The sequence below is a fragment of the Abramis brama genome, assembly GCF_963993115.1.
Source record: "Abramis brama genome assembly, chromosome: 2".
NCBI classification, from domain to species: domain Eukaryota; kingdom Metazoa; phylum Chordata; class Actinopteri; order Cypriniformes; family Leuciscidae; genus Abramis; species Abramis brama.
Window position 1 is genome coordinate 49,352,524 of NC_139964.1, and position 14,847 is coordinate 49,367,370.

At 37.4% G+C, this 14,847-nt stretch overlaps 1 protein-coding gene across 7 annotated transcripts; it reads left to right on the plus strand.

Moving 5' to 3' along the window:
- Positions 1-677: 677 nt before the first annotated feature.
- On the plus strand, positions 678-12,426 carry gpank1 (G patch domain and ankyrin repeats 1). Of its 7 annotated transcripts, none has more exons than XM_084107070.1 (5): positions 678-754; positions 1,203-1,457; positions 7,925-8,199; positions 9,419-9,534; positions 11,550-12,426. In XM_084107070.1, exons 2-5 carry the CDS (start codon positions 1,265-1,267, stop codon positions 11,998-12,000), a joined length of 1,035 nt encoding a protein of 344 aa, XP_083963196.1. In that variant the 5' UTR covers positions 678-754; positions 1,203-1,264; the 3' UTR covers positions 12,001-12,426. The 7 variants fall into 7 exon arrangements, with proteins under 7 accessions (XP_083963196.1, XP_083963199.1, XP_083963200.1 ...); XM_084107073.1 differs by having other exon boundaries at positions 689-754; positions 1,251-1,457; XM_084107074.1 differs by having other exon boundaries at positions 697-754; positions 1,248-1,457.
- Positions 12,427-14,847: the final 2,421 nt, after the last annotated feature.

Sequence of the window (14,847 nt, forward strand, 5' to 3'; positions counted from 1 at the left end):
ATATTATGCATATCTCAAAATAACTAGGCTATTATTCACAATTTAAATAGTGATGGGCGTTTTCGAAACACTGCTTAGTGAAGCTTCGGAACCTTTGTGAATATTTTGTTTCGAACCAGTGATTCGGAGCCATAGACTGTAAAAAAAGAGCTGTATCAAAATGCAAGAGTCACGTGATTTCAGTAAACGAGGCTTCATGACTTCATAACTGTTTAGAAATGTCAATGGTTCAATGATTAACCAAACCAGTGTATGGTTTTTACATTTTTACAATTTTACAAAATTGATCTCTGATCGATTTTGTGGACATTTTTGTTGACATATTTGTATAATACAAAGGAAAAATTGTTGTCTCTTATTGGCCTGATTAGCCAAGCTCTCCATAAAAAAACAAGAACAATTTAGTAACAACAATTTAATAAAAAGAACACATTTATACCGACATTTCATATTTAATGGTATTAGATTATTTGTTAATTGCATTTAATAGATTACACTTTCAATAAAACATTTGCAATTGGTTTGTAAAATGTTTTTCACTGAGTTTTCGATGCATTTACACCATTCTGACCAGCAGGCGTCACCAGCGTGTTTGGCGTTCAGAGAGCTTCAAAACAGTGAATCATTTTGCTATGGTTGTTTCCATTCTCCCATCAGTTTAAACACTTAATACTCCAGACCAGTTGGTGGCAATCGTGCACTTTGGTCGCCAATAAACATCACAACAAGAAGAGGAGCACAGTGTTTGTTTACCGTACGTGTAGGTTTTTTATTTTATATTTTGTTTAATTTTTCTGGATGTGCTTACACAGAGTGGGAATTATAGTCCCAAATTCACGCGCAATTAAAAGTGTATTGTTATTTCTTTCCTTTGATTTATTTTATGTAAGTTAATTATCCAGATTGTGGCTGTGTAACTATTGTACATCTCTCTGATTTGTGGAATGCTAAATGGCACAGTGACTATAATAACACTATCAATATCTAAGGATGTAAATCCATTTATTTAGAAAATAAGAACTCTGTGTCCATTACTGATTTGATCTAGTCTTGATCAAGTTTCTTTGATTTAATCATTGCTGTTAATGAATTTATTTCAGAGATAATGTTTAGCTGCCCATATAAAGCAAGACGTTTAACTGACCTAAGAAATGAGAAGGCATTGAATATTTTAAAGCTTTTATTATTTCTCTTGGGTTTAGTCTCAAAGACATGAGCAGCAGCCCCATCAGATATTTCCTCTTTAGCAGATACTGTGTGAAAGATGAGCAAACCAGTCTACTTTACCAGAGCTAAAGAGGAGGAAAATCTCTGGATAGAAAGAAAGAGAGAAGACAAGCAAACACTTTCTGGGGAGGAGGCCAGAGACTTCTACCAAACCGTGCTACAAGAGAGAGATGGAGAAAGGCCAAAAGAGGGAGAAGCAGCAACCATAAGGAGAGTGAGAAGAAGAGCAGGTAGAGATGGAGATAATACGTAAATTGAGAATTATGATCACAGCATCTAAAAAAATATTGTTTCATTTTGATTTTATTTCCTTCCCAGTTCTCCTGGTCACATAACTCAGCTGAAGTTGGAATCCTTTTTTGCATGATTTAAAAGTATTTAAAGCGGTCAAATGAAAAATCTAGTTATCAGCTGGCACATTGCTACATTGATACAACTGATGATTGAAAGTAAAAATAATAGTGGTGTGAAAATATTCTGTAACACTTTTTTGCAAAAAAAGCTGATAAATACATTACCATGACCACCAATATTTACACATTTATTACTTATAAAAACTGATAAGAGTTAGCTAACCATATATTTTTCCCTAAATATGTTAGCACCCACGGCAACCAGTTACGCTTTAAAGACACAGCACCAAAAAAGCGGGAAATGGTCATGAAAAACTAAACTTTGACAGACCTAGTTTCTATAATTTATTCTGAATGTCTTTGCATAGGCCTAAACCATGGTTTTGCTGTAATTGCTCGTTACTTCATAACTGTTAGAACATTCAAACTGAAATTTTCCATTTGAGCTTTGACTACAAGCATATATGTTTAAATTATGTCTTAAAGTATGATTCCATAAATAGATTGCACATTTTTTTTAAGTTGCATTGATATTTGTCACAAATATATTTATATAATTATTGGCACAGTGTGACTTCTACTAAACTGCCTTTTTCATAAAACTATAATCTATAGACCTTATGTAGCCCTGCCCCTTTTCAGCACTGCGCTCTTTGTTTTCTGTCTTCCGTTTTGTATTTGCACAGCATAAAGGTAAGATCTTACAGATCTTATAAATTAACCGTTTGTTTTAAAATCTAACTAGTCAACTGACATTTTTTTAAGACATCTGCTTCAAACGTTATAATGCTCATGATAACTTTTGTAAACTCTATAATAAGTAAACACACTTTACCTGCTAATTACTCTTCTATTTCACTGTTCCAGACCACCAGAGACGGTCAGTACATGGTGGAAGGAGTCGCGTCTCATGCATCACATCAAGAATCTCGTATTAATTCAGTTACACGTGACTTTGACTTAATGGAAGCTATTTCAGTTCTGACTATGTCACGGTCTGTCTCTTTGTCATTCTCGCAAAGAGATCTTGCGAGTGTACACAGCTCTTTGGTTGGCATTTGTTCCCTGTTATAGCTGTGTCTCGAGAAAGCAAAACAACACTGGATTCGTCGTTGGTTTCGTTATTGGATTTATATTGGATTTTAAATTGTTTTGGACCCATTAGTTATCCAGGGTCTTCACTTAACGTGTGTTCCTGTCAGAGAAATTGAGGTGAGTGTTTGTATTAGAACTCATTGGCCGTAGATGCACTCACTGGTAAACCAGGGCGTCAGTCATTGTGTGTGGTTACCGTGACAACCAATTATTGCACCTATCATTGCAGTACCATATTCATTGGCCGTAGATGCACTCACTGGTAAACCAGGGTGTCAGTCATTGTGTGTGGTTACCATGACAACCAATTATTGCACCTATCATTGCAGTACCATATTCAGCTCTGTTAATTAACCCATTGGTTTACCAGGGTTTATTTTCTCAACGTGTAGGTAATATAGCTGCCTCATGTACCACATGTTCAGGCCCTATGGATCTTATGGATGCCCATATACAATGTCCTGTCTGTCTAGGCATCAATCATCTCAGGGAGGCCTTTGTTGATCCTTTCCCAGAATGTAATTTGATGCCTTTTGAGGTTAGGCAACAGACTGGCCTGAAGTTCAAAATTAATCAGCACCAGCCAGAGCCAAGGTTCAGACTGGTAGTAAGCGTTCAGCTAGCAAAACTTAAGGGCCTCCAAGGAAGAAACAGACCACATCTACGACACTATCCCACCAGGTGGCTGAACTATAATGCTGTGCAGGGCATTCAAGCTCTATTGGCAATGTAATTTTCTTCTGCCACTCTGAACGTAAATGAGGAAATGGGGGGGATCCGTATCTACCTCCTCATTGCCCAGGTTCAAACCAGCAGCTGAATGTTCCAGGGAGGAGTTGGACACCTTGTCTTTAGCAGCATCAGATTCATTAATTGCTCATGAGCAGGAGTGTTTTGCACCTTTAGAGGAGGCTTCATCTTTACATTCTCAGTCTCAACACTCTCATAGTGATGAGGGCTCAGGTCTTCAAGGTGCTGATTCTTCAGTAGTGTTCTCGCTGCAGGACACAATCAAGATGGCCGTTGCTAGGCTGAACTTGGACCCACCTCTTCCTATGTTGGGTCCTTCAAACCTCTTGCGTTTTCCAGTTGCATGGCCGGAGGACTTCCAGATACCTTGCTGTCCTGACTTTACTTAAGTGGTCTTCTCTGCTTTTCGCTCAGCTCCGTCATCCAGGCCGGATTGAGTAGCGCACACTCTAGCAGCAATGGCCGAAGCCTAGGAGAAAGGGCTTGATAGTATGCCTCCTTTAGAGCCATGTATTTCTTCCTTGAAATCTTTAATCTTCCATTGGTATCTCCAGATGAAGCTCTGAAACAGGAAATCCGCTCCCCCAAACCGTGCAGGTGTACTGATGACTTATTAGTGCATATTTATAACACTGTCTCAGGGTTGAGTCGTATGGGGAATTCAATGGCTCATCTGTTGCTGGTGACGCTTCTCAGCAGGCCTTTGGATCGATTGCCTTCTCCAGTGGAAAGTCTCTTGGGCTTATTACGCAGGCCAGGTGGCAAGTGTGCTTTGCTCAGTCCAAGCTTTCACCGGCATGCCGTAACAACCTTCATCAGTTAGCTCTAGCAGCAGAATCCCGATCTCAGCATATTGGGCGCAGTGTGAACCATCCTGCACTGACTGGACTGGACTGGGCTATTGTCTTTAGTTCCGTCACAGACCCCTAGTGAGCACCCAGGTCCATTCTACAGTGGTCCAGGTCCCTTGTCAGTGCCCTTGCCCGATGGAGGTCCAATGCATTTTGAAGGATCCGATAGAGCCAGTAGACCTCCACATCCACCCTGGGGGATTCCCAGGGGGCCAATGTTTCATTAAACACTGAAGCTTCCCCGGGCGCCGCCATTGATTAGCAGACCCCCACCTGCTGTTAGCATTCCATTGACTCCCATTAATTTTGGCGTCACTTTGACAGCGAATAACTTTACATCTGAGGCGTTTAAAGACTCCCATTTGTCCATTATTTATTTCTAAAGAAACACAAAAATGTATAAAATTACCTTGTATCTTACGTTATGGCCCCGTAGAAGCCATTTTTGTAAAAATAGGCTAACGATTGCGTCATAACCACGCGACTCTCTGTCGCACAGTAGATAAATTACCATATGGACAGGAGGAGAAGCTTGCGGGCAATCGGGGGAACGTGGAGGAAAAATTACAAAATAATGAATCAGAATACTTAGCAAAAGTTTCTCCTGCTCCTAGCTCATGGACAGCTCTACTCACGCTCTCCGTCTCTGCAAGTTTCGGAAGGGAATGATTCAGATTTCTCTTGGCACAGCAACTAGAAAACAGACAGGTTGCTCACGTCACATCTACGTCATCAAGCTCAGTTTGAGTCTGCGCAGTACGCTCGGCCATCAGGAAGTGAGTGCTTCTAATTGACTTCACTTTTCTCCGTTGAATCCAATGGGGTTGCTGTGTCCATTTTTTTTACTGTCTATGGGGATTCCACTCAAAATATTTTCTTGTCCTTAAGAAAGATGGGAACTTCATGCCCATCCCCTGGACCTCAAGAGCCTCGACCGTCTTCCTTTCTGCATGTTAGAGATTGTAGATGCCTGGGAAGGACTTTGGCAACACCGAGGTATACAGGGCAGTTGGGGGCACCTCACATCAAACTCCTGGAGCTGTGGCAGTACTCTTTACTCTGAGACATTTCAGGCAGGAACTCTCAGGGAGACACATTCTGGTAAGGACGGACAATACCACAGTGGTATTTTTAAACAACCACCAGGGAGGCATGAGGTCCCTACCCTGTCTCCAGTTGACAAGAGTGCTTCCATTGTGGGCAAACAAACACTTCCTGTCAGTCAGAGCAGCACACATTCCGGTTGCTGCAACAGTGTGGCAGACTTACTTTCACGTTCAAGGCCGAAACCAGGGGAGTAGTGTCTGCACAAGGAGGTTGTCCGGTCAATCTGGATAATTTATGGAACAGCAGCTGTGGACCTCTTGCCAGCAAGGCAACGACACATTGCCTGTTATGGTTTTCAATTGATTGCCCTATCAGTGTAGTCTTGGACTTTCTGCAGTACTTATTTGATGCTCCCCAGCCACTCTTAAGGTGTTTGTGGCAGCCCTGTCTGTCCATCGAGATCCTACGGGGCAGGTGTCAATCAGTGCAAATAGGCTAGTGGTGGCTTTTCTTAAATGAGCTATGCGGCTTAAGCTTAGTGTGTTCCCAGTGGGATTTGCAAGGGATTGCAGGACAGTTGGAGAGTCCGCAGTGTCTCAGGTGGGGGCCAGAGAGCAATCAAGTTACACTTTGGCCAAACCCAGCTTTCCTGCCCAAGGTATTGTTATCTCAGTTCACAAATCAGCCTATTCAACTGGAGGCGTTTAGAAAGGAGGACAAGGCTGTGGCTACTTCTTGGGCAGCATTACGTGGCGTGCCCCTCTCAGAGATATGTGTGATAGCCACATAGGAATCATCTTGCACATTCACAAGGTTTTATATGCTTAATGTGGCTCCTATGCCTTTGATTGTCTCCCCTGTGTTGCCAGATAACGTTTAAGTTATTTTATCCTCGTGACTTGGCTGTATTCATCTTCCTCCATGTACTGATCGTCTCTGGCGGTCCAGAGCAATGCCATAGTAATATAAAGAGCTACCGCAAAACTGGAAGTTCAAACACAAAATTTGAAAGATGGCTGTGGCCTTGTTTCTCTGGCGCATAAAGTCTAGGCTATACAGTAATTGTGCCCTTCAAAATCCTATACAGTATGAGTAGTCTTCATTTCCATGAATTTCCAGGAGTAGTCTGCGCTTTTCCAGGAATTCCGCCCTTCATACAGGCCTATACTTGGGAAAAAAACTTTCCGAAACTTATACGAACCCTGATGGAGTGTATTTTGGCACAGAATAATGTTCAACTCGTATTTTAAAATTTTGGCCATGTTTAGCAGGAGAATCCAACTCTTTAACAGTGTAATGACACTCAAATATATATTTCATCACGGCCGGATGAAAACGCTAAATTATCCAAATTGACAGAGTGTGTTAAAGATATAAAAGATTGGATGACGCGTAATTTTCTTTTATTAAATCCAGACAAGACAGAGGTAATACTTATCGGTTCAAAAAAACGCCCACAGAACCTCTCACAATACAACTTTGACATCGTAGGATGTCCTGTTACTTTATCCTCTACAGTAAAAGACCCCTGGGGGTCTTTTGAAAATCATATTTCATATGTTACAAAAACAGCCTTTTTCCACCTTAGAAACATTGCTAAGCTACGTAATATGCTATCAGTTTCTGATGCAGAAAAGTTAGTTCATGCATTCATGACCTCGAGACTAGATTACTGTAATGCTTTATTAGCCGGTTGTCCTGCATCCTCAATAAACAAGCTACAGTTAGTCCAAAATGCAGCCGCTAGAGTTCTTACTAGATCAAGAAAATATGATCATATAACACCGATTTTATCATCACTGCATTGGTTACCTATAAAGTTCCGTATTAATTACAAGATATTGCTACTGACTTATAAAGCCCTAAACGGCTTAGCTCCAGTCTATTTAACGGATCTTCTATCGCCCTATAATCCATCGTGCTCTTTAAGATCAATAAATTCGAGGCTCTTGGTCATACCTAGGATATCCAGATCAACGAAAGGAGGGAGAGCATTTTCACATTTGGCTCCGAAACTCTGGAATAGTCTTCCTGATACTGTTCGTTGCTCGGACTCGCTCTCCCAGTTTAAAACTAGATTAAAGACGCATCTCTTCAGCCAGGCATTCATATAATATTTTTAATCTTACAGTTCAAACTACAATCCGGCCTCTAGTTCATAAATGCCAGAGGAGAACTGGCCCCGACTGAGCCTGGGTTCTCCCAAGTTTTTTTTTTTTTTTTCTCCATTAGGTCACCTGATGGAGTTTTAGGACACCATTAGGTCACTTGATGGAGTTTTTTTCGGTTCCTTGCCACTCTTGCCTTTGGCTTGCTCAGTTGGGGATATTTTGGGGATATTTAATTTTATTTGATCAATCAATAAATTCCACTAGAAACAAACCTTGTTGTATTATTTTATTTTAACTTAATACTGTGAAGCTGCTTTGATACAATCTGTATTGTGAAAAGCGCTATACAAATATACTTGATTTGATTTGATTGATTTGTAAATAAGTCAGTATGCATGAAATAGCATTAGACATCCCCTTTAATTTACAATAGTTGTAGACACATTATTCTATAGTTTTATCATGATAACCCATTATCTTTTGACATGAGGACCCAGTCGAAGAAGAACAGAAGCACAAAGACAAGAAGCTTCTTATGTCCAACCGGTCAGGACCTCAGAGCGTGATGGACACAAACTTCTCCGATATGCCCAGGAGGGCAACATTCGGGCCTTGAAAGACCTCTTGCGGTGTGGCTGTGATGTCAACTTCCGTGATGATTTTTACTGGACGGGTGTGATGTGTGCAAGTAAGGCAGGAAAAACAGAGGCTGTTCGGTTGCTTCTTCAACACGGCGCTGCTTGGGTGGGAGTAGTGGACAAACAGGTGCATAACATTCAATTATGAAAAAATCTCTCTGCCTCTAACTTTTTGAAAAATAAAAGTGGTGGAGATAAAGATGATTTACTTTTTTCCCATCGGCTTCTACTTATTTGTTAACAATTTGTCAATATGGTCAGTTGATTGATAGTGGAGTGATGATAAATAGATCAGATTGTACTGTTGGCCACTCTAACTACTAAAGTACTTTGATGATTATTTGATCTGATTGTAATTATTATGCACTTGAAATATCAGTCACACAATAACACCCCTGGAACTAGACTTGTGTGCATTATTACTAATAAGTATAGTAATACTAATATTATTATTAATAATAAGATGTTCTCTTTGGGAGGTGTTTAATTAGCTGTAGTTAAATGGATGGTTTAGATGTTTAAAAAAAACTAAAATGTGACTTCATTAAAGGAAAAAACTAATCAAATTAGCGTATCACAGACTTTTATAACACTACCAGTACTTTTAAGGCCCATTCAAGGACAATTAATACAGATAACTAAGTATAATTGCGGTAACTGTTCAAATTCTATGACAAAAGAACTTTTCAGAACTTTTTTTTATCTAATGAACTGTAAAAGCATTGACAGCTAATCAGAATCATTAAAGAGCTTGAGCATTTAAAGCAGCAGATGACATAACCTTTACTATCATTTATATACTAATGTAATTTTTATTATTATTTTCAATTACCTGTTGTTTTTATATTTTAAGATTTAATTTTAGTTCACTTTTTAGTAATTGTATGAGCTTTTGTCATTATTATTATTATTATTATTTATTTACAATTAGTAATTTTAGTGCTTATTTTAGTTTGTTTTTCATCTAGTATTTATATTTTATTTTATTTCATCTTTATTTCAGTTTAAATATTTTAAATAGTTTTAGTTTTATTTAACGATATTGACACTGAATACGTCAAAAAGAGAAAATGTGAACATTTAACACAAGGGCAGTGAAACATTTACACAATACATTGTTATTCATAAAATTACTTTAAAAATAGTTATATGTCTGTAAGCTAAACTAATTAAGTTAACCTATTATGATCCCTAATGGAAGTAGTCCTGCTACTTCAAACACAAAATCCTGAAACACTATTGATGTAATATTTTGCAAATCATTTCCTAAACATTATCTCTGTTTATGTCTTGTTTTGTCTCATTCCTTCTAGTTTTATCTCCTTCCTTTTTTCTTTCTCTCTCAGGGCAGAGATGCTCGGGATCTGGCCCTGCAGGCAGGTCATCAGGATGTAGTGAGAGACCTGGAGCAGTTTAGCGTGCCAGAGACTACAAACACACCTACTACAAACAATGCAGACAGGTTAGATGGTTTACAGTTATAACTTAGTGTCCAGATGTCCAAACACAACAGAAATTCACACTTAAATATAGCAGTTAACATTATCATTTACATGCATGTTCTTAACCTGATTTTGCGTAAAGGTACACTTTTTTTTTTTTTAATTAACAAAATTAAAATGAGTCAATACATCATCATTCCTTCTTCCATAAAATGTTTTTGTCTTACCCTGATTCACTATGGTAAGCCTATTATAAGTGTTTATATTTTAGACCTAGTGGGTATTTGCGTACATGCATCACTCGCCCGTATGTGTCTCTTCATATCTGTAAATAGTAAAAAGCTGCTCTGGCTACTTTGACATGCGTGTATGGTGTGGGAATGGCATAGGTTACTTGTCACAATGAGCGACAAGTTTGCTAGTTTGATGGAGCACGCTAAATCTCGAACCTCTGGGGAATCACCCGTTTTAAAAAAAAGAAAACGAACAGAGGAGAGTCTGCTGGCAAAAAGAGAATGCAACTGAGCTCGTAATAAGAGAATCAACATTGGCTTGGCTTTTATCTATTAATGAGTATATAGCCACTGTAAAGTCTTCAGCTAGTCAGCTTGAGATCCTTTCCATCTAAGCTGGTTTTTATCTCTTAAGCCTAGTAGTGAATGTTTTAAGAGCAGTAGGATAACCATATTCATCCGCACAATCAAGAACAGCCGAAGCACAACCAAAACAATGTTCTTTGTTTGTCAAAATTTAAATAGTGTATAAGCCGACAATGCATGTGGTCATATTGTGAACTATTGGTAAACTTTGCCCAGATGTCGGTCAGAAACCTTGTATGACCAAAACTACTACTTTTCAGGAAATTGAAAAACACTATTCTTTAAATAATTAAACACTGTGTTGTCAAAGCTGATATTGTGGCTTTTTATATGATTATATACTTGCATTTGACCAAAATCAAGCTCAAATTAAGTTACAAAGTTTTTGACCAGCGAATGTCATGTTTTTGTCCGTCATTAGAACGGCCGCATCTGAGGCAATAAGTGCATCGCATTGTGTTTTCAAGTTGCAGGTTATAAAGTTTACTGTTGCTATGTGTGCGCAGAGTCATTTGGCCAAAATCTCATGTTATAAAAGATGAAGTGCAATGCACAGGCTATTTAAAACAGTATTGGCTATGACTCTACTGCAAATGCTAGACTATGACACTCTTCTTTGCTCCTCAAATACATAAAACATTAGCCTTATATATGTATATATATATATATATATATATATATATATAGCACTGGAATATATATGCACTGGAAAGAATCAAAGACGGCGCAAACTGCATGCAGCACTTCTTTGATGATAGAGGAGGGGTGTACCGTAAGTTTGAAAAGCCAATGGAGTTACAAGGTTTAGTCACAAGCTCTTTTTAATACTTTTCATTTGTTAAAAATGTGCAAACCCCATAGATAGATGTAAAGGGTGACCAATAGTAATACATATATGAAAAAAAAAAAAAAGCTGAAATATGGTTTTCTGCCCAACATTGACGATATTTTAAATTTTATTAATTTATAAAGTAATTGACTTACAAAGTTTTAACATTAGAGTGAAATAATTAATAATAATAAAAAATATATATTCTCCTCGTTGTAATAATACAAAATACTGCTTATTTATTTAACATAAAACCGTACATAACAATTGGAACACTCAGTCACTTCCAGGGAATAAGTCTTGTAAACACAGTTTACTTGCATTGGCGTTTATTGGTTTGCATGTAAACCAGGACAATGGTTTAATTAAAAAAAAAAAAAAAAAAGATTTTTAGGAGCTATCAGCATATCAATGTGATTGTACAGTAAACATGCTCAATGCTGTGCTTTTTTCTTTTCTTTTGTATTTCCCATGTATAACACAGGTATTTGACATGATGTTCCATTATGTTTATTAAAAGTTTTCACTAAAATGCTGTGACATTTAATAAGTCTAAGTTTTTTTTATATACCTATTTATACTTATGTGTGTGTGTCTGTTTCCACAGTGTTCATTCTCAGTGGTGCAATGTGTGTGCTGTTGATTACACAGACAACACTGAAGCACACAACAGGTCCACAATGCATCAGTTCAGTGAGCTCCGCCCCCCAGCTACCCCTCAATACTGTCTGCCCTCTTCCAGCACTAGCTATAAAATGATGCTTCGCTTGGGGTGGGACCCCTCCTCTGGTCTTGGACCTGTCCACTCTGGCCGCAAAAATCCAGTAAGCACAATACTAAAGAGAGATCAGGCGGGACTGGGATATGGTGTGACCCCACAGCCTAAAGTCACTCACTTCAAGGCCAAAGATCCTCAGGCAGTGCAACACAAACATAAAGAAAAAAGACTGAGACAGGAGAGAGAAACAACCCTCAGTGCCAAACAACTTGAGAGGAAAGAAGAGAGAGAAAAGAGATGGGAGAGAAACTACCGTTCTTCATTTAACTTTGACTTCTGAACTACCATGGCTCTTGTGCGGAATTTCGTAACACAAACATTTTTATTTTTCAGTGAAATTCAGTGGTCTTTTTACTTTTCTGCTGTAACTGAAACTTGATCTGTTGAACAAACTGTAGCTTTGGCAGTAACAAATTTTATTCAGCCTACATGGAACTCTAGAAATGGAAAAAGAGTAGAAATGTTTACAGAGGACAAAACGGTTGTCTTGACAATAAACAGGAACTGGATGACACTTTATGAAAAAAAAAATTGTCAACAAATTATAATTACATAATTAGATTAGAAAACATGAATAAACAAGCATTGTTTTGTTTTTTTTTGTATTTAATGCAATCAATCTCAAATTTTAAATTGTCATCTTTTGTATTCAGTTTTAATGCATTCATAATGTATATATGTATATAAAAGTATAGTTTCAAATCCAGATGTATGTACTTGCTCATGACACTCCTCACACATTAGCTGAGTTTCCTAACTTCTCTTTTTTCATTATAGTAAAACTAGGTGATGATAGGAATGTTTAAGCTACAAAAAAGACAAGAAGTTCCATAAAATTAGTTGTTGACATGCACAATCATACACTATGGAAGCCTGTTTCCGCCACAGTTGAGTAAAAAAATATAATTCTTTAAGTCATAATGAGAAATGTTCTCATTATTATGACTTAGTATCTCGTTATATTGAGAAAGTTTCTCATAATAATGACTTCATTATTATGACATTCTAAGTCATAATTACGAGAAAGTTTCTCATTATTATAATATAACTTTCTTGTAATAATGAGAATGAGAAACTTTCTCGTATTAATTATTTATTTTCTCATACTTCTACGCATGCGCAAAGCAGCGGAGCAGAAGGGAGTGGCATAAGGGGGTGATCTGCTTATGGATTTAAGCCCTTTACCCTGATTTTACTCTGTTAACTCCTTTTCTGGCATGTGTGCATGTCTCTTTATGCTTTGATTTCAAATCAATCTAATTTCAAATCAGTTTTTTATCTTGTGTAAAAGCATTTTTTTTTTTTTTTTTTTACATTGGTGGATTTTAACATTATGCAGATTTCATTTTTTGTGTATAGCTGTTGCATGTTCATGCACTCAATGAATGTTTTAGGTTTACACTAGATATGAACATTTGACTGGAAATCCTCCATATTATTGTTATTACTCTAGTATTGGGAATGTTTGTCCTTGTGCTGCTCTCAAATGCACCTGGAAAAGTTCTACTTAAGAGTTGGTCGGTTGTATTACAATTTTGCATGTCAGAAAGACATGTCAGTGCATCATTATTATGCAAGTTGATATTCTGATAATAATTTTTTTTCAAGCACATTTTTTTTCCAATTCCAAACAACATAACTCTTAATAACTGCTAATTATTTTGTATTTAATCATTTATAAGTGGTATATAATTAAGGAAGGCTGGATGTGAAAAATGCTTTATATTCAGGTGTGCATAAGCAGGTTTTCTTTTACAGGTAAAATGGGCCAAAAAACTAATTTCACACACTGAAAAGTCAAAAATGATTACATGCTCATGAGAAGGATGCTATACTAGAAATTGCTAAATTAACGTATGGCCATTATGGACAGCAAAACGATTATTGGTTCAGCAGGGTCATACAAAAACAGGCAAAGAAGAAAAGACATGCAAAAAAAAAGAGAGAGAGAGAGAGGAATTAAGGTGAGGAAGTCAGGAACCCTTTAGTCTCCATCATTTTCTAGAACTGCAGTCTACCTGGAGTCTCAGGTATCAAGTTTTCTAAGGTAAAGAGTCCTGCAAATATGACCTACACTTAATAAGAATCACAAGCTAAAGTGTTGTGAAATACATGAAGACTGTTTTTTTAAAGGCTTAATAGACAGATAGGTTGAGAGTAGGGTTGCCAACAGAAAAGGAAAATAAGGGACGATCGTGGTTCTTTAGGAAAATAAGGGACATTCAAAGTATTTGTACTGTATCATACAGTGTATGTCATTTCAGTGTCTGCAGTTATGTGTATAAAAGGTTCTCAGACATAAACACAATTTTGCTTAACCCATTATTTAAAATTTAATTTTAAAAATAATTTTAATGTCATACAAAAAAAAAAAAAAAAGTCACATTACACACAAATCATCATTCATAATAACAGCATTTATCTGAAATAGAAAGCTTTTGTAACATTAAAGTTGAAACGTTTGGAGTCAGTAAGATTTTTTTTTTTTTTTTTTGGAAAGAAATTAAAGTAATAGCCTAGCCTACTTTTATTCAGCAAGGATGCATTAAAGGGATGGTTCGGAGTAAAATCAACCTGTTTTTTTGCACCATGACCTCGAGCCAAACACCCCCCAGAGGCCTTTTTTCCCTTTGTTGAACATTATTAAAGTTAGAGCTTATTTAGAGAAATCAGCCGGATGGCTTAGTGCAGGCGCTAATGGATCCAAGGATCTGTCTCGTAATTTACCCCACTAATAATGCCCAGAATGGTACCAAACTTCTACAGTAGTTCAAATAGGTTCTGTACTCATAAAACAAGGCATTGGAAAGTTTGTAAGTACATCAGGAGTATATTTAAATAACACTTGCCTGACGGCTCATGCTACTGCTAACCCGGACGCCGACGCCACTTCAGTGGTTTGGGAAAGGCACGTAAAAGTCCTGACAGAAAGCGATGTAAGTACATCACTATCAGAGGCGGACAGAGTACACAGCTACAATTCTTGAGTAAAAGTACAGATACCCCTTGTTAAATTTTACTCAAGTACAAGTAAAAGTACTACAGTCAGATGTCTACTTAAGTAAAAGTACTAAAGTACTTGTTTTTAAAAGTACTTGAGTATCAAGAGTACAAGAGTACATTTTCT

Excerpts from the sequence above, each read along its gene's own strand:
- gpank1 (XM_084107070.1), top strand. The coding sequence starts at position 1,265 with ATGAGCAAACCAGTCTACTTTACCAGAGCTAAAGAGGAGGAAAATCTC. Across the intron at positions 1,458-7,924 it reads GAGAGTGAGAAGAAGAGCAG|GACCCAGTCGAAGAAGAACA; the intron begins GTAGAGATGGAG and ends TTTTGACATGAG. Across the intron at positions 8,200-9,418 it reads TGGGAGTAGTGGACAAACAG|GGCAGAGATGCTCGGGATCT; the intron begins GTGCATAACATT and ends TTTCTCTCTCAG.